At 39.7% G+C, this 22,473-nt stretch overlaps 1 protein-coding gene across 9 annotated transcripts in view; it reads right to left on the reverse strand.

Moving 5' to 3' along the window:
* The window catches only part of CELF1 (CUGBP, Elav-like family member 1), a 49,530-nt gene that overhangs the window by 24,223 nt on the left and 2,834 nt on the right, over positions 1 to 22,473 (reverse strand). For 6 of the 9 annotated variants that reach the window (XM_008585270.1, XM_008585269.1, XM_008585274.1 and 3 more), the window contains exon 1: positions 5,123 to 5,256. In XM_008585270.1, the coding sequence (XP_008583492.1) occupies positions 5,123 to 5,193 (71 nt within the window). In that variant the 5' untranslated portion in view covers positions 5,194 to 5,256. Of the gene's footprint in view, positions 1 to 5,122; positions 5,280 to 6,504; positions 6,586 to 22,473 lie in introns of those variants that run through there. The other 3 variants (XM_008585268.1, XM_008585266.1, XM_008585267.1) reach the window with 3 other exon arrangements.

The raw sequence follows: 22,473 nt of genomic DNA on the forward strand, positions 1-22,473 counted from the left end.
GGGGGGGGGGGGGGGGGGTGGATCAGAAGACAGGCTAGAAGTACAGTGGCCAAGCCATGCTGCAACCAAAGTTATAAGGCAAGTAGAGAAGAGGATGCATATGCAGAGTGAGCAGAATATGTATCTGGGGCCAGAAAAATGGGAGTTTCCAGGCCTTCCAGCTGTGGAGCTTCCGATTACATTATAGTCCAGTCTACATGTAACCTTATAAGAAAACCCTTTCATATATGCTAGCTCGAGTGGGTATCTTTTCCTTGCGGCCAAACAGGCTGGCTTCACACCTGCTCATAAATTACTTTTGAAACTTTTCATTATTCAATTTTCACTGTCTCCCCTTCTCATTACCTGTTGACTTCCCTTTGTTCGCTATATAAATAGAAAAATTTCAGATACTTACCAATCCCTCCACCTCCCCAGCAGGAATAAATACTTGTTGCATTCCAAACTCCAGCCACCACCCACCCTTACCAGGTCCCTCTGGCTCACATACTGTGCTGTGGAAAAACTGGAACAGAAGTGCATCAGAATAAAAAGGGCCCAGAAAGACTTGCCTGAGTTACTTACCAGCTGTTCTCTAGTGAGAACCAGACAGAATATGTTTATGCTGTAAGGAAGTAATTTTCATTTAGATAAAGGGAGATCTTTCTGTCATGTGGGGTGTCAGGTACTAGAAAAAGCTATCAATAAAGGTTTTAAAGTCACCATCCAACAACAGAACAGCTAACAATCTGCTTTTGAAGGTTTTTAGCCTTTTCACCTAAGATACGGAGATAATGTCTGGAGACCGTATCCCTGCAATAATCTTTAATTACAAAAAACTCAGGGCCGGCCCGTGGCTCACTCGGGAGAGTGCGGTGCTGATAACACCAAGGCCACAGGTTCGGATCCCATATAGGGATGGCCAGTTCGCTCACTGGCTGAGCGTGGTGCTGACAACACCAAGTCAAGGGTTAAGATCCCCTTACTGGTCATCTTTTAAAAAAAAAAAAAAAAAAACCTCTCAAAAGAGTATATCACTCATTTCAACTGTATTTCCCAAGCTCTTACTGTGGAGTCAGATACTACACACTACAGGGTTCAATAAAAGACTGAGCAATACTTGCCCTGGAGCCAGTGACATTGAATAAGTAGAAGGACAAATATAATACTGCATAAATCCTTTAACAAATGTATAAAAGTTCTGTGAAAGAATTGGCTAATATGGCTTTACTTTATCTGAAGGAGGGGGAGATGTGTGCAGGGATTTAAGTTGAATGGACTAGGCAACTGGAAAAAGTGCTATATGGCACGGAAGAACAAAAGCCTAAACAGTGATAAGAGATGGCAAGGACTGAGAAGAGAGAGTGAGAGAGGGAGAGAGGGAGAAACAGGACTTTAGAAAGTTGGAAGTAGTAGGGGGCCGGCCCGGTGGCGCACTGGATAAGTGCGCCGCTTGGGAAGCGTTGGAAGTAGGACATAAAAATAGATAAAAAGAGAAAATATTAGAAAATTGAGAACAACAAGGTAGGCTGAAGAGACTCAGTGAAGGGCTTTCCATGTTATACTGACAGGCTTAGACTTTAAAACTTGGACTTTTCCCAAGACTGTAAAACAAGACAGTGATAAGATTTGTTTTTTAAAAGATAACTGGATTCTTACATCTTAATTTTAATAATGCTGTGCAATATATAAAGTGATGTTATTATGAAGGGAGGAATTTGATAAAAACATGGTGTTAAGTGTGTGTGCATGCATGCACTGGACTTTGCCATTTAGCTTTTTGTAATAATTAACTAAAAATCGTGTGTAAAAATCCAAAAAATAAAATAAAAGATACCTAGCAATAATCTAGAGGATGAAATAAATTGGGGAACTATGGAAATCAGGAGGCCCTTTCATAAACTGGCTCATAAGATTAGGGCCCAGTCGTAAGCAATGCTGAGATTTTTTTTGGGGGGGGGGGTGGCTGGCCAGTATGGGAATCTGAACCTGTGACCTTGGTGTTATAAGGGTAAGCTCTAACCACCTGGCAAGCCAATGCTGAGAAATTCTGAATCAGGATCCACTAGGACTTGGGGTTCACGTGAACTCCAAGGAGATGAAGAAGAGGTTACCAATAATTCTTGGGTTCTAGTGCAATTGTGGGATTGTTTTTTGTGGGGAAGCCTCCAGATGAAGGTGTCCAATAAGCAGTTTTGTTTTGTTTTTTTTTTGTCTTTTTCGTGACCGGTAAGGGGATCGCAACCCTTGGTGTGGTGTTGCCCGCACCACGCTCAGCCAGTGAGCGCACGGGCCATTCCTATATAGGATCTGAACCCACGACGGGAACGATGCTGCGCTCCCAGCACTGCACCCTCCCGAGTGCGCCACGGGGCCGGCCCAATAAGCCGTTTTTAGAATAAAGTCATAGAGCTCAGAAGACACTGGGGTATAGATATAGAGATGTGAGAATCAGTGAAGCAGATCAGTGCCCCCTTAAGCAATGGGAGAACTAAAAGAAAAAGGCCTGTGACACATCCCTCAGAGAACACCCAATTCTAGGATGCAAGCAAAGTTAAGAGAAACCAATAGAAGCTTAAGAATGATCAAAGTTGAATCAAGGATACCAACTGCAAGTAAAAACAGGAACTAGGGCCCATGTCCCCTGGCCCTTCCAGAGCTCTCCCACCACTTCCCTGTTATAAAAAAAAAAAAAAAGTTTGAAATAAGATATATCACTAGATCACATTCCCAGGTAAAATTTCTTCAGTGAGAAAACCACTGATGGCAAGCCTCCTGCTAAAACAGAGGGAAACAAAGGGCTGAGAATCCAAGAAAGGGGTGGCAAATACCCACCATTCTCAAGAACTTTCTTCTTCCCAGCTGCTTACTGTTTTCATGTTTGTGTTTTGCTGTATGGTGACTACGGGAGTGGACCTGAGGACTTGGAACAACGGGAGGAACTGATGGCTCACTGACACCTGAGACAGCCTGATCTAGTGAGCAAAAATAAAAAGAGGATATCACTAAACTTGTATTTTGGGCCCCATGTTGACACCAGTTGTCCTCAGGCAAGTCAGTTATAGCCTCTCTCAACTGGTTTCTCATCAGTAAAATAGGGGAAATAGTCTAAGCCCAGTTAGCCATACAAAGCCTTGGTGAAGATGGATGACTAAAACGTATGCACTTGGAAAAAATGATTATGACAGTCTACTCCCTGATTAACTTGGGATGACCTGCATTAAGTCTGTGAGTTCTCAAACTTTAGTGTGCATGAACATTACACCGGATACTTGTTAAAATATAATCTTCAAGGGCCAGCCTATGGCTCACTTGGGAGTGTGGTGCTGATAACACCAAGGCCAAGGGTACAGATCTCTATATAGGGACAGCCAGTTTGCTCACATGGGAAAGTGTGGTGCTGACAACACTAAGTTAAGGGTTAAGATCCCCTTACTGGTCATCTATTTAAAAAAAAAAAATTATATATATATATATATTTATATATATATATTATATATATATATAATATAATAAGAGAGAGAGAGAGAGAGAGACTGTCTGTATTGGGTCCTACTGTAGGATAAGAGTATCTGGATTTTTAGGGGCCAGCTCGGGAGAGTGTGGTGCTGATAACACCAAGGCCATGGGTTTGGATCCCTATATAGGGATGGCTGGTTAGCTCACTGGGTGAGCGTGGTGCTGACAACACCAAGTCAAGGGTTAAGATCCCCTTACCAGTCATCTTTAAAAAAAAAAAGAATATCTGGATTTTTAAGTTCCAGGTGATTTTCATGCAGTGGTCCATGGTCCAGACTTCATGGTATACTGAATTAGTTCAATTGATGAGATAACAGTCTGAGAAAAATGCTGTGTCGATGGGTTGAACACTAGGCAGTGGCAAAGCACAGAAAGAAGTGTTACAATGAAAGATAATTTGAGCCACAAAGTCCTATTTCTAGGGATCATATATCCTGGGACATGGGAATACCTTTATTATGTATTAAATCTTCATGATGATATTCACTGTAATTTCATCTGTTATTACAGCTAAAATAAAATTTTTGTAGTAAAATTTAATAAAAAAACACATCTATGTAAATTACTGTTATTTTAGACGCTAGGAGAAGATACAGTATCCATTTCAAAAGAGTAAGTCAGCTAACTTTGAAGTGCCCCAAACTATTCCACAAAGAACTGTTCAGCATCTGCCATTATCTACACCTGTCACACCTAATCCCAGGGTAGACTGATTTGCACATGGAGGCCTAACTCAAAGACTTCCACGAACACCTGTTATCTAGGAAATATCCAACCATTTAGTATTCTTGGCTCTGAAAAACCTAAGGCTCATTTGCTTGAGGTTCCAAGATACTTTGAGGCCTGGCTAAAATGACTTAAATCAGGGTTTGGAATTAGATCCTTCTCCACAAAGTCCAGAATTCAGGTGCCCTATAGCTACAACTCAGGGCCAAGTTAGCATTTTAGCTGTGTGCATGGGCAGTTCTTGCACAATACTGCAACTTAACAAGGTTTCTCGCTCCCATGTTCACAATTTATTTAGGCAAACTGTCAATCAAGATTGATCCAGTTCTGCTTTTTTTTAGAGGGTGGGGGGCAATCTGATGTTCCTGAAATCACGTGCTGAGCTGCATTTTCAATTAGATTGGAGAGAAAAAACAATCAAGGTTCAGGATAACACTTTGCATTTCAATACAGAATGCTGTATACTAAGTACATCCTAGCTGCCAGACTCCTCTGCGATCTAAGAATATTATAATTAAAAATAATAAATAAAACACTTCCTTCCAAAAGATTGAAATTGCATACCCAACCCAAAGCAATAAAGTTACAGTTTTTTAAAAAATACCTTGGAATCTATCATATGAGAAAACACAGCTTGAAGGGATGGAAGCCAGTACATTTGAGCTGATGTTGCTGATCATTTATCAAGTGCATCCTTATGTAAAGAACTTAGGTACAGCCTCAAGGAAATTAGCAGTAATGAGACTGAATCAAACTACAACAGAAAATGATAGCATGAGAGATTTTGGATTCCTTGCCCAATTTTTTCTTCCCTCTTGTAATGAAAAGACCCACTTTCATCAAATAAACAGCCCAGTTCCTCTGCTTATGATAAAAATTAGACAACAAAAATACTTACACGGGACTGGAATTCAAAGAGCAATGATCCACCATCATTTCTGGAAGGAAATCCAACTTAAACGCAGCCATCACCTCACTTTCCCCTTCAGTAGCCAATGATATTAACTTGCTGCACTTGTCTGATCCACAAATACACACAGCTTTAGCTTCCTGGGCCCCACAAAAAACACAAAGTGGAAACAGGAGCTCAGGGAAACCAGCAATAAGTGCCACAGAAAGAGGCAGGACTGGGGAAGGGGCAGGGAAAGGGAGTATTGGATTAAAACGGGGATGTGACCATGTGAAGGGAGGCTCAGCCCGGCACACAATGAAAATGCTGATGCGCCAGGCTTGTTTTGTGTGATTTTCCCTGGCGAAGCAGTACTAAGTGCACTGTCAGATAAATGGCGTGTCAGATCCATGAAGATAGCAGTAGCTAACAGAGCAGAAGAAACACAAACTTGTTTCACATCCTCCAAACTCCTCCTTGCAAATCAGTTTTTGAGGTCCCCCAAAGCCTAAAACTACCTGAAGCCAAAAAAGCTCACCTCATGTGGTCTGAAATGCTTTTTAAAAAGAACTGAGTTGTTAGCCTTGGTTTTAAACTCAAGTTTCCATGTGCCAAAGACAGCAATGAGCACAATGCTTGGGTCCAAACTAACCTCAGAACAGTCACAGGAGGAGTGGTAAGACCATCAGAAGCAGGCCAGAGGCAAGCTCATCAAAGAACTGGCCACCAGAAACTTACTGCTCACATACAACTACCTACACTGGACCGACCTTGCTTTCTTAATGGTATTGAGAGCAAAGTGTGCTATCCAATGGTTCCTCGTCAGGATGAAGAATTTCAAAAATCCTTGATTCAGTAGCATTCATTAGGTAACATGGGCAAAATTTCTTTACTAACTCTGAATCTTAACTTGCCAGAAAATAAAAATGGAAAAATTAATAATCTGCCTCTTGATAGTGTTCTTGATAGGAAATGTCTTTTCAGTTCTGTTGATTTTTCTAAAGAAACAAAAAACAAAAGCAAACAAAAGCCTCCACAGTGATAGTAATAAAAAAAGAACTGGGACCTACCAGGGACAAACACTCAAACATGTAAAAGATGGACAGAGGAATATAGACTAAGTCTCTTCATTCTCTTTCCTCCTTTAAAATGTTGCTAAAACCAAGACTAATGAAAGCACATATACAAATTCTATTATGGGTGAGCAGTAGAAATGGATATACTTAGCAATCAAGGCAGATGTGTGCTCCCATTCTCAATTTAGCTCCACATCCCTCCAAACAACAAATGGTGGCATTTCAATATTTAGGCATTGACTCTAAAACTATATCTCTGAAGGCTCCCAAATTTCACAGGCCTTCTTTCTGTTTTTATCAGTAGGGCTGCCTTACCTCAAAGATTTCACTCTTGAAATTTCACCCAAGCTCAGTTCACAACACAGGAAACTTTGAAAAAAAGAAGTTATGTTCACCCTGTAAAGAAGTAAACGAATGAACTCCTAAACATATAGTTACTTTTAAAAAAAAATGATGAAAGGCAACATGTGACGGCATAGGCCTAAAAGTTCTAGTCTATGTGACAATAGTTGACACCTGTCTGCATCTGATCCAAGAAGGGAGAAACTGTGTCTTCTGTCTAATGTTTAGACATAATCATCCAAAATCTAGAACTGTAACAGCAGCTAACTCCCCCTATTTTGTCAGAGACTCTTGCTCATTTGATCTACTCCTTTCGTGGGAGAAGTGGCAGGAGCTCTCTTCCATCCTATTAAAAGAAAAAGCAAAAACAAGCTGCAAGTGAAAGGAGACTGTGCAACTGACACACAGTATACAGATTACCCAGCCCTGACAGTCAGTCAAGCAGAAGATAATAGTAACCCTAGGTGGGACTAGTAATGTTTCCATTAGGTTTGTCCTAGTTTCTACTATGTATATTAGAGCTGGTAACAAGCCTCTTCCTATGGAAAGCTACCTGGATCAAGGAGTAACTTTGTGAGTCAACAACCAAATTAGATTTTTTAGTTCAAGAATTCCTTTAAAAAGGAATCAATACATTTCAAGGAATCCCACTGGTTACTGCTGTTTTTACTATTCAGTAAAAATATATAAATTCTAATATATCTCTATTTTAATCAGAATTACATCTATAACAAAAAGAGTACTTAAATGGAGACTTTACTGAGTTGCCAGGCACTGCCCAGTGTGTGAAAGAATGTGTACTCATTATAATTTTTACCAAACCAAAGATTGGGAAACACTATTTAGAGTAAGGTTTTAAAACCATTTTCTCCCAGTCACGGAACTTTTATTCAAAAGAAGTCTCCAGTCTCTGTACTAGCAAGCGGCCCTCCTCCCTGCAAAAGGAAGTCTCTGGAAACCCGATTTATAAAACAATTAAAAAAAAGAAAGCAGGGAGTGGAGGGGCCCACAAATTCTCTGTGCCTACACTGCTATTAAAATCCATTTCATGATTTATAAAGCAACACTGCTTTAAAAACCTACAAGATGGAAATGTTATTACATGAAGGAGGGCACTTCTCTTTAGTCAGATCACAAGCATTATCTCAATATATTAAACTCAACATGCTTGTGAGAAAAGCAAGCACAGAAACTAATCAAAAGTCACTCAATTTTAGAAAAGGATTAAAAAGTTACGTGGTAATAAAAAAAAATTATGGGAATACAAAAATGCAGACATTAAGACAAAATAAAAAGTAGAATTAAAAGTCAGTTGTTCCCAGAGGGCCGAGCCCGTGGTGCACTCGGGAGAGTGCGGCGCTGGGAGCGCAGCAGCGCTCCCATCGCGGGTTCAGATCCTATGTAGGGATGACCAGTGCGCTCACAGCGCTCACTGGCTGAGCGTGGTGCAGCCAGTCTCAAAAAGGACAAAAAAAAAAAAAAGATTTTAAGGGGGCCGGCCCGTGGCTCACTCGGTAGAGTACGGTGCTGATAACACCAAGGCCATGAGTTCGGATCCCATATAGGGATGGCCGGTTTGCTCACTGGGTGAGCGTGGTGCTGACAACACCAAGTCAAGGGTTAAGATCCCCTTACCGGTCATCTTTAAAAAAAAAAAAAAAAAAAGTCAGTTGTTCCCAGAAAACTGCCCATAAGTTTGTTGTTGCTGTTTAATTTCTTTTTTGTGTGTGGTGGCTGGCCAGCACAGGGATCCGAACCTTTTGACCTTGGTGTTGTAACACTGTGCTGTAACAAACTGAACCAACTGAGCCAACCCCGCCAGCCTAATTTATTAAATACACACTCCAGGCTTTTCCCCCAAAGGATGTATTAGAAATAAAGAGATGGCGGGGTGGCCAGTTAGCTCATTTGGGAGAACGTGGTGCTGGTAATACCAAGGTCAAGGGTTTGGGTGCCCTTACCAGCTAGCCATGAAAAAGGAGAGAGAAAAAATAAATAAATAAATAAAAGGAAAGAGATGACAGGAAGATTATAACCAAGGGTCTGCTGCAAAAGAAGATCTTAACTTTCTCTCAGTCTCTTTTTATCACCTGTTCCTTTCTCTCTGAATTTACTTTCATGGTTTCCTCTTTTTTTGGTTGTCTGTCTGTCTCAGTTTTCTTAGCCTTGAATCTTCTCTACTACTTCTTTAATAAAAAGGCAACCATTCAAAGCCTAATTACATGAGGGTAGGGGCGATTAGCCTGCTGGAACATTAAGAACCTAAATCATTAAAAAATATAAAGGAGGGCCGGCCCGGTGGCGCACTGGATAAGTGCGCCGCTTGGGAAGCGCGGCGGCACTCCCGCCCGAGGGTTCGGATCCCACATGCAGACCGGTTCCCGCTCACTGGCTGAGCGAGGCGCGGGGGCAATGCCGAGGGTTGCGATCCCGTTGCCGGTCCCCGGTCCAGTACGGGGGCAACACTGAGGGTTGCAATCCGTTGCCGGACACGGAAAAAGACCAAAAAATAAAAAAAATAAAGGAAACGCTCAAGAGAATTGTGCACCCTGCATTTAGAATATAGGAATGGAATAAAATAAATTAACAGGAAGATGTAAAACTGGATTGGAAGAGAGAAATACTAAAAATCACAGCATTTGTTTTGTCAAAAGGGTAAAAGAGCAAAGAAAATTACAGGTGGGGGAAAAAGCCTAAGTGGCACATGCAAATGTCTATCTGGACTGATGTTAACCAGGGAGTTCGATGACAGATGAACAGATTTTATGCACCCACCCTAGTAATCTAAGCATATTTGAAAGGGCAATAATGTGAAGTCTGGTGATATGAGCACAGAGGAGATTAGAGACTACTACTGAATTATAAAAGGGAACCTATGTGATTAAAAATCACCATTTCCCCATACCGGCCAGCGGCCAAAAAGAAAAAAAAAGAAAAATCACCATCAGTCTATAAAAGGAAACTAAAAGTGCAAAAATCTAGGGAATAGTCATAACCTCAGACTGCTAAGTGGACTGGGTATTTCCCCCCCATAGCTGCTGGCAGTTAGATAATATAAGGGATACAGAAAAGCAGCAAGAAATTAATACCACTTGAAAATAATCAACCACAGTACCTTAAAATTTTAGCTTAAAACCTTTATGGACTTGAATTTCGCTTCTAAAATTGAGTACTTCCAATATAATTAGTGGGTCTCCCAGAGCTCCTAACCCAGTATCTTGCATATGCAAAATATGTCGACCCAAACAGGTAATAATCTCTGTGACATCTCACTTTGTGGGAGTTTTTTGTTTCCGTTGTTGCAAAAATGGCACAGTTAAGAATAACTTAAAACAAACCAAAAATCCTTTGTGAGTTTTCAGTAAGAGTTTAGACCAGGTAAAAATTTCTGAATTTGGGAGAGGGGGAGAGCTTTAAAGTAAAAAGAAATGGAAATATTGTAAAAAGAAAGAAAAAGTTCTATTTCATATCTAAAATCACTGTACAAATAAAAGAACTAACTTTAATAATTTGTTGAATTATCACATATGGTATACTGAGTGGTTATGACAAGGAAGGAAAACCATCACCTTTTTTGAAAGCTAAAAAGTTGTCCATTTCCTCCCTCAATCAGTGCCAAAGATAAGGACTAGCTGAAAGACCTTTTTCTGTGATTAGTGTTCTTAGCAAAAATATAAACTCAGGACTTCCCTTGGAGTTTATTGACTAACCCTGATCTAACAAACAGTCCTGTCAAATTGTGACTACCTTTCAAATAAAGCTATATTTTCAGATCCCAAACTAGTTCTGGAACTTAAGTGTAATTCTTAGTTGGTAACAGTATACTGTAAGTTTACGCTTTATTTAAGTTCCAGTGCTGATTAAAAAATCAGTATGTTGAACAAATTCTGGTTCCAGGAGAGTAATATTATCTGTGTGGAATCCACTAAGTTCCATCCTCATCTTTCTTCTAGTTTAGTTGGGATTTCCTAACTATCAGGTTGAATGGGGGAAAGAAAGGTAACTAACTGGGTAGCTGCGGTGTATAAAGTATTGCTCCCACCCACCCCCAAACACACACACATACCCACACTCATTCTCACTGCCACAGCTCTAAGAAGTAGGCAGCAGCTAGTTCTAGTGGGAGATAAGTCTGCCGTGGGAAATAGCTAAGGAGAAAACGTTGAAAGAGAGAGCAAGAAAATATTTCTATCTTCCTAGGAACAGACATTTTGCAAATTATATCTCATATTATAGAAAAGAAGCCATCCCCTTTCTGAAAGCAACTTTTTCACATCTGCACAGCAGGCCTCATGCAAAAAGTTTAAAGAGATGGCCATGGAACACACCCATCCAGCAATCAGCGCCTACCTGTAGCTTTACACCTCCCTCTCTGGACTATGTCTTCACTCTAAAATATCAAGGAAAGAAAAATAAGTGGGCCATGCCTACTCTCCTCATGACTCCAGATAAGTAGTTTCTTTCCAGAGAAAAGCCCCGCTGTCACCACAGCAGAAGATAAAACAGAAGTACTCCTCCCCTTCCCATTTTTAAGTACACAACACCTTAAAGATAAATTTCATTTAATACCTCAAAGCTAATTTATAAACACCATCAACTTAAAAGACAGGGAACTAAAGTACTAAAAGGCTTATAAAAAGCTTGCCCCAAAATGTCACAACAAATAGCAAAACAATGAGTAGGATTTATGAGGCTGAATTTCAGTACATTTAGGTCACCAAGACCTTTTTTTTTTTTTTTTTTTTTTAAATATAAAGATGACTGGTAAGGTGTCATCTTAACCCTTGACTTGGTGGTGTCAGCACCACGCTCACCCAATGAGCTAACCGGCCATCCCTATATGGGATCCGAACCCATGGCCTTGATGTTACCAGCACCACACTCTTCTGAGTGAGCCATGGGCCAGGCCCAAAACAATCATTTTTAACATCTGTTTTTGGACTGAAGATGACAAAAAATCTAAAGGCTGTATAATTCTTTTAGCAATTAAGGATTATGTTATTAATGTGAATATGCCACACTATTTCCCCAAAACAACATTCCTTAATAGGTAGGTACCAGGCATGAAACTCTTCAAAGGCAACCAAGTTCCTGACTCTGTAAATGCATCTTGGTGGCTTCACGTGGTGGTGAACCACTGAAACCAAAAAAACTCAGAAGATGGGGAAGTTAATTGAAGGTAAAAGCAAACAGAGAAACCACAAAACCAAATGTTTTATTTTTAAACATTATCGAATAATGTTGCAAGTAAAAATCCACTGTATGAAGCTGCCCAAATTCCTACAAACTTCCATTTACAACTCCTGCCAGTTGTACTTTGGTCTGGCCCTTGCTACAGACAAAGAATACTCAAAGTCATCAAGGACAATGTCTACATTGGAAAGTATAAGAATTCTGCAAGACAAAGCCAGACCCAGAAATAACTAATGAGACACTTACACTGTGCCTATTCTCCCTGAAGACAAAGATGATTTTTAACTGGCATAAAGTAGGTGGCTCCAGTATTTAATTTGACTTCTCACATGGATCTAATTAGTTTCCAATTTTGCTAGTGATACTTCCAATAATTTTAAGGCAAAATGTATACTACCTGTGAAGGTCAATACTAGGTGTCAACTTGGTTAGACGAAGGAATGCTGAGAAACCTGGTAAAGCTATTTTTTAGGTGTGTCCGTGTGAGTGTTTCCAGCAGAGATTAGTATGACAGTCTGAGTGAACAAGGTGGGAAAGACCCACCCTCATGTAGGTGGGAACCATCCAATCCGCTGGGGGGCCAAAAAGAACAAAAGACAGAGGAAAGGGCCGGCCCCTGGCTCACTCGGGAGAGTGCGGTGCTGATAACACCAAGGCCACGGGTTCGGATCCCATATAGAGATGCCGGTTTGCTCACTGGCTGAGCGTGGTGCTGACAACACCAAGCCAAGGGTTAAGATCCCCTTACCGGTCATCTTTAAAAAAAAAAAAAACAAAAAAAAGACAGAGGAAAGAGATGAAGCTCTCTCTCAGTCTGCTGGAGCTGGGATACACTCTTCTCTCCTGTCCATGGACATCAGAGCTTGAGACTCTGACTTTTGGGTTCCAGGACTTAGCTTTCCTGGTTTGGAGGCCTTTGGACTTGGATTGAGCCACGCCACCAGTATGCAGCTTATAGTTGCGTGAGCTAATTCCCCTAATAAATCCCTCTCACATAATTATAACATATCCTATTGATTCTGTCTCTCTGGAGAACCCTGACTAATACACTAACAAAAAAACTTCTAAAAGCATTTGCTTGGATCTGCCTATACCATCAAAAGTTAAAAGGAAAGGAATTTCCATTTATTAAGTTCACAATACTTCACCCAATCCTGTATCACTCTCACATTTAAGGGGGGAGCTCCTCTAAGGATTCAGATGCTACGGAAGATAGTCTGTAGGTGTCTCAGTAGGTGCTGCAGATGGGAGTCTAACCCCACAGCACATGGTCTACCTCTGAGAAATGTGACCATAACCTAGGAGGTACCAACTTTTATTGACTTGTTATGTCTTGAGAGGGCTCTGGAGTAGTGGTTACCCTGGTGGGTAGGGAGCAAGTTAAATTTCTACTTGCTAGTGTTGTTCTGGAAGACATTAAAGGGCAAAGAAAAGGCCAGGGGACCATGTTTCCCAAAATGTTGTATGGAACAGTTTAAGGAAACACTACTATTATGTGACTGGTTTTTACAGGCATCCCTTCCTCTACTCTGTGAGACCAGACTCAGATTGCGTGCTAGTCAGGGAATCACCAGGATACAGACAGCAAAAGGGAGACCTGGGGCTGTTCAGAAAGGCCAATATATGGTGGGTCTTCAAAAAGTTCATGGAGAGGGCCTGCCCGTGGCTCACTCGGGAGAGCGCGGTGCTGATAACACCAAGGCCCTGGGTTCGGATCCCATATAGGGATGGCCGGTTAGCTCGCTGGCTGAGCGTGGTGCTGACAACACCAAGTCAAGAGTTAAGATCCCCTTACTGGTCATCTTTAAAAAAAAAAAATAGGGCCGAGCCCGTGGCGCACTCGGAAGAGTGCAGCGCTGGAAGTGCAGCAGCGCTCCCGCCGCCTCGGATCCTATATAGGGATGACTGGTGTGCTCACAGAGCTCACTGGCTGAGCTCGGTGTGGCCGGTCTCAAAAAAAAAAAAAAAAAAGGAAAAAAAAAAAAAAAAAAAAAAAAAAAAAAAAAAATAAATAAATAAATAAATAAAATTAAAAAATAAAAGTTCATGGAGAGATTCATTTTTTTAAAAATTGGTTATGAATATTCATGGGGTCACAAAGCTGACCATCACCACCTGTGCCCAAGATGTGATGGCCAGATCAATACTATCAGCATGCCCATTACCACAAATTGCGATTATACCCCATGTCCTCATATAATTTTTAAATTCTATTTTCCATAAACTTTTTGAAGTACCTGTGTATGAAAGGCTGAGGGACACATATCTAGGTCCTAGAGAACACAGCAGCCCGAGGCGGTAGGAATCCCCTAACTGCCTAGCCAAAAGAAAGAGAAAAATGAACTCCTTTTTAAAAAATACACATAAATAGGATATTAATCATCCTACTCCTAAGCCACTGAAAGACGTTTTAATGGAAAACTCAAACACAAACTAAAAAAATGAATAACATGGTATTCCTCCACACAGGGCCTTGTCACCTGGAGGACAGTGGGTAATCCAATACAGAAGAAGGTATTTTCTTTAAAAGCTCTGTCTCCCCGGTTTTGCCTTTCCTATCTTCTGTTGCTTATTCTGTAAGAAAACAGAAAGGCTTTGGGGAGAAAGGAAAGCTGAATGGAAACTAAAAGCCTTAGGTTTGAGGTTTTTTACATCTTTTCTTTAATTTCTGTGGGGAACCAAACTGAGGAAGCCTGAACTACATTATATTTGTGCTGTATTTCCTTGGACGGCCATAGATTTCTGTTTCTATTAACATTATCTCCACCTTTCTCTATCACCATGCTGGGACCAGGTGGCATAAAGGCAGTTCCAAAGAGAGGTAAAAGAACTAAGAAGGAAAAGGAGAACCAAAAAGGTTGGGAAGTGGGGAGGATGGTGAGAAGGATGAAGGGCAAGCTAGCTAAGAGTAACAAACAGTATTATCTGCTTCTGATAAATGTTAGGACGTTTAAAATATGACCTCAAATGAAGCTTTTTTTTTTTTTTTTTTTTTTTTTTTTTGTCTTTTTCCGTGTCCGGCAACGGATCGCAACCCTCAGTGTTGCCCCCGCACCGGACCGGGGACCGGCAACGGGATCGCAACCCTCGGCGCTGCTCCCGCGCCCCACCCAGCCAGTGAGCGGGAACCGGTCTGTATGTGGGATCCGAACCCTCGGGTGGGAGCGCCACCGCGCTTCCCAAGCGGCGCACTATCCAGTGCGCCACCGGGCCGGCCCTCAAATGAAGCTTTAAAATTGTATTTCACTGATCAAAAGCTCTCAGGTCTCCTGTACACCCTCCTTAGAGTAGGCAAGGTAATGAACCCTTTTTTATTTCTCAGAGTTTTCTGCTGGCCTGTATAGCTTGCATGCTGAGTAAATGACAAAACACTGTCCTTCCCAGGAAAATGGCCATTGACTCAGTCAACATCAGCAGCTCTTACATAGCATGCATTGGATCACAAACTCCAGAGACAGAGCTGGTGGCACAGTGATGCTCAATGACCTACATAAGTCCTGAACCCCATGCCCTTGGCCTCATTAGCAAAATTCATTGTTACTAACAATTGCTAGTAAGCGCACTCAATAATTCCTTTAAAAACTTTTGTGATATGAGAAAGGGAGCTAATGAAGAATTTAACTATCCAGATTAGAGGTTTTCAAATGTTTTTAAAAGCACAAGTGTTTTTCCCCTAAACATGGAAGTGAGGATGTTCAGGTTAAAGACAGACAGAGGAGAGCGAGGCAGGCCCAGGTGTTGGTTCCTGGCCCTCAAGATACCCTTCCAGTCTCCTGGGAACATGAAAACTAGCCTGGATAATTAATTCAAAACAATAGATAATTCACCGATTTTATATCTGGTTTTGAGATCAACAGTTTTTTGAACAGCAGATTTTTCTATCTTTAGCATCAATGAATTTAAGATACCATCAATGGGAATAAATGTGCATTCTCAAATTGATGGACTGTAAGTATTTAAAATTTGTAAACCCTTAACACCTAAAAGTAGGGAGAAATTTCCAGAAATTTGCCAAGTGACAATAAACAAACCTCACATTTTTTGAGCATTTACTGTATGCCATTCCCTGTTTTGATGTGGTATATTTAATCGTCATACCTATCCTATCTCCATTTTTCAGATGAGAAAAGACACAAAGAGATGAAGTAACTCCTTCAAGATCACAGGGATCCAGGCAATGAAGGAATTGAGATATAAAGCCAGGCAGTCTGCCTGTTGCTTAAAAGGCTAAAGGCTGCTTCATATTAAAAACTGTCTCCAAGGAAGCTCATGCACATAAACCGCAGTAAAAACTCTACATGCTGAGGGCCATAAAATTGAGTCTGGCCATTTTTCTAAGGCAAATCTTGTAAGTAGATAAATGTTCAAAGTCTCAACTGTTACAAGAGCCTCTAAAGAAATACAATTAAAGGTAGTGAAAACTTCCTGCTGTTACTCTACAGATGTGTGACTTACAGCAAGTTAATTAGCATCTTGAAGTGCCAGTTTCCTCACCTGTAAAAGAGGACTTAAACTACATATAGCAAAAGAGATGAAATGGATACCCAGGGCCAGCCTGTGGCTCACTCGGGAGAATGTGGTGCTGATAACACCAAGACCACGGGTTCGGATCTCATATAGGGATGGCCAGTTAGCTCAATGGGTGAGCGTGGTGCTGACAACACCACATCAAGGGCTAAGCTCCCCTTACCGGTCATCTTTAAAAAAAAAAAAAGAGAAAGAAAAGAAAGAAAGGAAAGAAAGGAAAGAAAGAAAGAAAAGAAAGAAAGAAAAGAAAGAAAAGAAAGAAAAGAAAGAAAAGAAAGAAAAGAAAGAAAAGAAAGAAAAGAAAGAAAAGAAAGAAAAGAAAGAAAAGAAAGAAAAGAAAGAAAAGAAAGAAAAGAAAGAAAAGAAAGAAAAGAAAGAAAAGAAAGAAAAGAAAGAAAAGAAAGAAAAGAAAGAAAAGAAAGAAAAGAAAGAAAAGAAAGAAAAGAAAGAAAAGAAAGAAAAGAAAGAAAAGAAAGAAAAGAAAGAAAAGAAAGAAAAGAAAGAAAAGAAAGAAAAGAAAGAAAAGAAAGAAAAGAAAGAAAAGAAAGAAAAGAAAGAAAAGAAAGAAAAGAAAGAAAAGAAAGAAAAGAAAGAAAAGAAAGAAAAGAAAGAAAAGAAAGAAAAGAAAGAAAAGAAAGAAAAGAAAGAAAAGAAAGAAAAGAAAGAAAAGAAAGAAAAGAAAGAAAAGAAAGAAAAGAAAGAAAAGAAAGAAAAGAAAGAAAAGAAAGAAAAGAAAGAAAGAAAGAAAGAAAGAAAGAAAGAAAGAAAGAAAGAAAGAACATGGAAAAAAGAAAGAAAGAAAGAAAGAAAGAAAGAAAGAAAGAAAGAAAGAAAGAAAGAAAGAAAGAAAGAAAGAAAGAAAGAAAGAAAGAAATGGATACCCAGAATACAATCAAATCACTGTACAAACTTTTAACTGGAAGAGGAAAGAGACAAATAATAGAAATTACTTGGGAAGAGTGTACTCTTTTTAAAATGTTTTGTTACCTTTTAGCCTGCTTGCAATGCCCTTAACTTACTTTTTTCTTCCTATTATATGGCTGGCTCAATAAGAAGCCTGGGCTCTCTGCTTCGAAAAACTGCATGGTCACCCACCACTTTACTCTAGAAAGCCAAACAATCAGACGAAAGGATCAACTAGGAAGCATTCCTGGCTAGCCCAGTTCATCATGATGCAAAATTTTACCAGGGACTGGTGCTAAAATCCAGCAGACTTTGGCTGGTGTAGCCAATCTACCTATTCTTTTCGGGAACCTGTAGCAGGGGTAATAGTAGTTGCCATCAGATTCTAACCTAGGATCCTGGGCACATATATCACAATTAATAGTGTATTAAATGACATAAAATGTGTAAAAGCACTCAGCAACAAATAGGTGAGCCCAAGAATGAATGACCCTAGAGAAACTATTTAGTCACTATTTTGCTTATCTGTAAAATGGGGATGAAAAAGTGGATCAAAAAGGTACCCTAAACCACATAATAAATTCCCTTCTTTCTAATCCCATTACTCCCAGAGCATCCCCTTACACTGTAATAAATTACACGCTGTGCTAGAATAGTCTAGGTCCTGTACCGCACCAGGCTTAATTCTGACTTGTTTGATCAACAGGGATAAAACTTTAACACTTTATCTGTGGGCAGAAAAATCCCCTTTTCTTTCCTTGTGACACTCGCTCTTTCAGCTACTCAGCTGGCCTATTTCCATGATCAGGCTTAAGTTTGGGGCTTCTGACTCTTTATTGACTAATGAGTCATCTATGCGTGTCCTCTCCATGACCCTAGTACGAAGTTTATAAACAGATCTTAATCTCATCTCCTTCTCCACACTGGCTAGTATGCTCATCCTTTCTGTAGTGGCAACAAGTTTTTTCCCAGCTTTTTAATATTGTGGTTAAAAAACCCAACACATAACATAACATAACATAACAAAATTTGCCACCTTAATCACTTTTAAGTATATTCACACAATATGTCAACAATTTGTGTGTGTGCGTGGCAGCTGGCCGATTTTTAAAACATCACTCTTTGTTCAGGATTCTTAACCTGGTACCCTCAGACCTCTTCCAAGTCGGGGGAGGCCTATGAACTCTATGCTACTTTACATTAAACTGTGTGAAGATGAACATGTGGGGTTTCCTGAATCCACAGCTTTCATCATATTCTCTAAAAGGTTTACCACCACTATTAGAATCATCCCCTTTGACTCCCTCCTATTCCTTAGAGGATAGGACTAAATTAATTTAGACTATCACTAAATCATCTGAAAGTATAATTATATTTTCTCCAAACATTTTAAACAGTTACCTATTTCAGTTCCTACCACATATGTGATACACTTGGGAGAAACTTAATTTCAAGCTCATTACTAAATTTTTGTTAATGAAATATATTTTAACTGTTACCATTCTGTAAATTTTGTAAATTAGTAACAAGTCCCTCCCTCTCTTTTATAATTATATCTCCAGAACACCTGGAATAAAGATAACACATACTGAACCTTCAATTATTGAAATGAATCCTCCAGTTTATCTAATATAATTTGTAAGGTTTCCATGAACATTTTATTAAATTGAGACATCTCTACCCATAAATATTTGCACTTTCTGGCAAACAAATAAAAAAAAAGACCCCCCTCTTTTTAAACAGAAGTAATATTTACTCACTAAGTATTCATTCTGCTTTAATTTTTCCATTTCCACAACTTAAATTATTTAGTTTTTACATAAAGCCACATTTTGGTTTTTTCCTACCAGGATTTTTTCTATGCTTATATTAAAATGCACACACACAATCAAATTCAATACCATACTATATATACTACTGCATAACTTTTTTTCATTTAATTGATTATAAACATTTTCTTACGAACAGCCTCTATATAAGGATCAGAGTCAGAATTGGCCTAAAGCTTGATTTTGCCAACTGCATCCTTACCTATATGTCACAACCAATAAATATAACATCTATTTCACAAATCCTCTGAAATTGTACAAAAAAGTGGTTCACTAAAGTTGAATGAGGATAGGTAAACTGGGCTCTTTATTCTTCTTCCTCCGTAATGTGTTATCTCATCTCCTGTCCAGTTATATAATCTTTCCATACATATGCACCTAAACAAGAGGACATCTCATCACCTGAGAGGCACCCAGATGAGGCAGCCAGGGAATGCAAAATACATTTTTTAAGTCTCTTTTCCTACTTCCTCCCTAAATGCCCACACTCTTAAAGTACTTCCCAAATCCCCATTAAGTATTCCCTCTCTCCCTACTGAGGTAAGGGTAGGGGGGAGAAGGGAAGGAATCTCATTCTTTCTACAGCTCCTCCTGTTTCCTTCCCTACGGCAGCACTGTCAGTAATGGGCAACAAATCGCTGAATGTACTAGTACCAGTTTACATATGGTAGCTAAGCAAATATGCAGCTTTCTCCAGGCAGAATTACTAACGCTTCTACATATCTTTCTAGTTTGAACCCAGTATTCCAGGCACGTCAGTGTTAAGTACTCGCCTGGTGGCTCCTACCTTCAAAAGGCACAGGAAACATGCACAAAAGTCACAGGCGGCAAAGGTTCCCTCACTACTGGGTGGAAGAAGGGGGGACTCTGAAGCCACAAAGGGGGACTAGCTGCAGGGACTGTGACACCAGACGAAGCACCTAATCCAAACACCAGGGCTCAGTCATTGGACTTTTCCATAATATTCATGTATCACTTGCTCAAATTTGGCATGGTCTAAGGCCACCAGTACCTCCTTAGTTTCACTGCCCTGCCATAAGGCCAAATCTGTCTCATCTAGTGAGTCACTACTGTTCCTCTCTCCAACTGCATTTTGATTTCAGCCCACTTGTGCAGCTCATCAGGACTGCACCATATGTTAGTACCATGTAGGCAGAATGTGACTAATTTTTTTCTCACTGTCAGAGTTACTTTTTAAATTACCTTATAATCTTGATGTCTTTGAAGAGTCATTATAATACATAACTTCTGGAAATGGCTTTAAAATTATTTTTCTGAGTGCTCAAATGAAATTCTTCAGCATTTTCACTCTCATTTTTCAGATGAGGGAACTAAATTGAAGAGAATGGATTAAGTGACCCAGGTTCCACACCAGCCACTGGGACTTTGACTTTCTTGAGTCACAGTGCTATATTTGGTAAACTAAGGCACAGTTTGTACAATGCTTTTTATTGGGAAACTCAAAATATTATTTTGCTTTTATTATTTAAGGTAATTAGTAAACTTGAGATATAACAACTACCTGGAATTTACAGGCTAATTCTAATGATCAGATGGTCTCATGATATCCATCTGAGTAGTTTTAAAAGGACTGAATAGACTATAGATTACAAATGTTTTTTCTAATTGGTAGAGATCATAAATGGGTGAAACTAATACTTTGAGAGTAAAAAAGAAATGACTTGCAGATTCAGATACCATCACCAAATTCCTTAAAAGTAAAAAAAGGCTGCTCCTACCTCCTCTGAGCAATTTGCCTCTTGAGCTTGACTTGACAGTTAAACTCCTCTCAAGAAGGTTTCTTAAATCTTATAGGTATTTCAGGTCCTAGGATCATTCTAGTAACTGTTTAGGGTGGTAGTTTGACTGCTATTGCATTATTAAGACCTCCCACTCCACTAACAGTATTCTTCAATGGATAATATCACTTGCAAAATATAAAAGGATCATAAATATCCCATCAATATTGAAAACTGGACATGCCCTTTGAATCCAGCAATTCCAGTTCTAGAAATATAGCCTATAAACAAACTTGTATCTAATGCACACAAAGTACGCAAAGGGGCATTCATAAGAACATTGTTTATAATAGCAAAACCTGGAAACATATGCCCATCAATTGGGAGCTAGTTAAATAAATTATACTATAGCCACACAAAAGTAACACTCTGTAGCTATTAAAGAGAATAAAGCAGCTGAGAATATATTTAGATAATAAAAAAGGAATTACACATGGATTTTGTATGAAAAGAATACAGTGGTTATAGCGATGAGCAACGGTGGTTGAATTGTTTACACGTGGATATGTTACTTACTCTACAGAATTTTTTAAAGATCTCTTGAAACCATGAAGCACAAAGTGAAGAAAAATTTCAACTCATGCTTTGTTCCAAAACAAGCACTTTGTTTTTGTATTTTTTTCCTGCTTTACCTAAAACTTTTGTGTGGAAACAGCCATTATCCAGCTGAAACAGCATTACACTGGGCAATTATATCACGCCATTTGAAATTATCCAAGCAACTGACATTCATGCAACTTGGACTGTAAGCCTTATGGCTTGGCCTATTTACAACGTTCCGAGCTATTTTCAATCACTCAGCTGTACATCTGTGTGTACATTTTCTTCAATCAACCTTTCCTGCCAAGGCAGAGTGCTATATTAGCTGGATTCCAGTAAGGAAGGCAAGGGACAAGGGTGAGATAATATGTCAAAACAAGTTCTATAAATACAGCTTTTGGCCTAGTATCTCAAAAAGGAATCAAAACAGCTTTGAGTTTAAATAGAAAATCCTACAGTTCTGCAATGTCTTACTTGAAGGCTCTAGAGAACAGAAGAGGCCAGGGATCTGGAATCTTGTTTCTCATACTGTATCTTGTCTCCCTCTCCCTAACCGAACTGGGAGGTTTAGATTCAACTGCAGGCTTTATCATTCCAAGTCAGCATCTCCCATGCCTCTTCCCTTATCTCAGCCCTACACTGAGCTCACTCCACCTCTTAGGCAGACATGCCCAATGCACACAACATACAACAGCCCTTCCACAGCACCTAGCAACTAACTTCTATCATCTCCAAAACCCTTGACCAAGCAGCCAAGAACCCTGCCTGTACCATCTGCCCCAAACTCACCCCCAAACACATGGGCACTCAAGCAGGATGATTCCATATGGTCTTGTCTCAGGAGGTTTGTCCAGTTCTGTTGAAAAGCAGGAAACTTTATCCAATCTCTTTCTGTTCTTAATTTCTTAATTCGACAAAACCAGAAACATCTTCCGGGGAGACACTTCCTCAGACAGATTATATGACAGAAAGTATAAAAATTACACCTCTGCTTCAGTCAAACAGAGAGTATGTTCAGTGTAGCTTGATGTGCCCCAAAGCAGGCACTGCCCTAGGACAAATTCTAAATATCTCAAAATATATTACCACTTTTTTTTTTTTTTTTTTTTTTTTTTTTTTTGTGACCGGCAACGGGTCCCAACCCCCAGTGT

This window comes from Galeopterus variegatus, unplaced genomic scaffold, assembly GCF_000696425.1.
Source record: "Galeopterus variegatus unplaced genomic scaffold, G_variegatus-3.0.2 Scaffold3509, whole genome shotgun sequence".
Classification (NCBI taxonomy): Eukaryota; Metazoa; Chordata; class Mammalia; order Dermoptera; family Cynocephalidae; genus Galeopterus; species Galeopterus variegatus.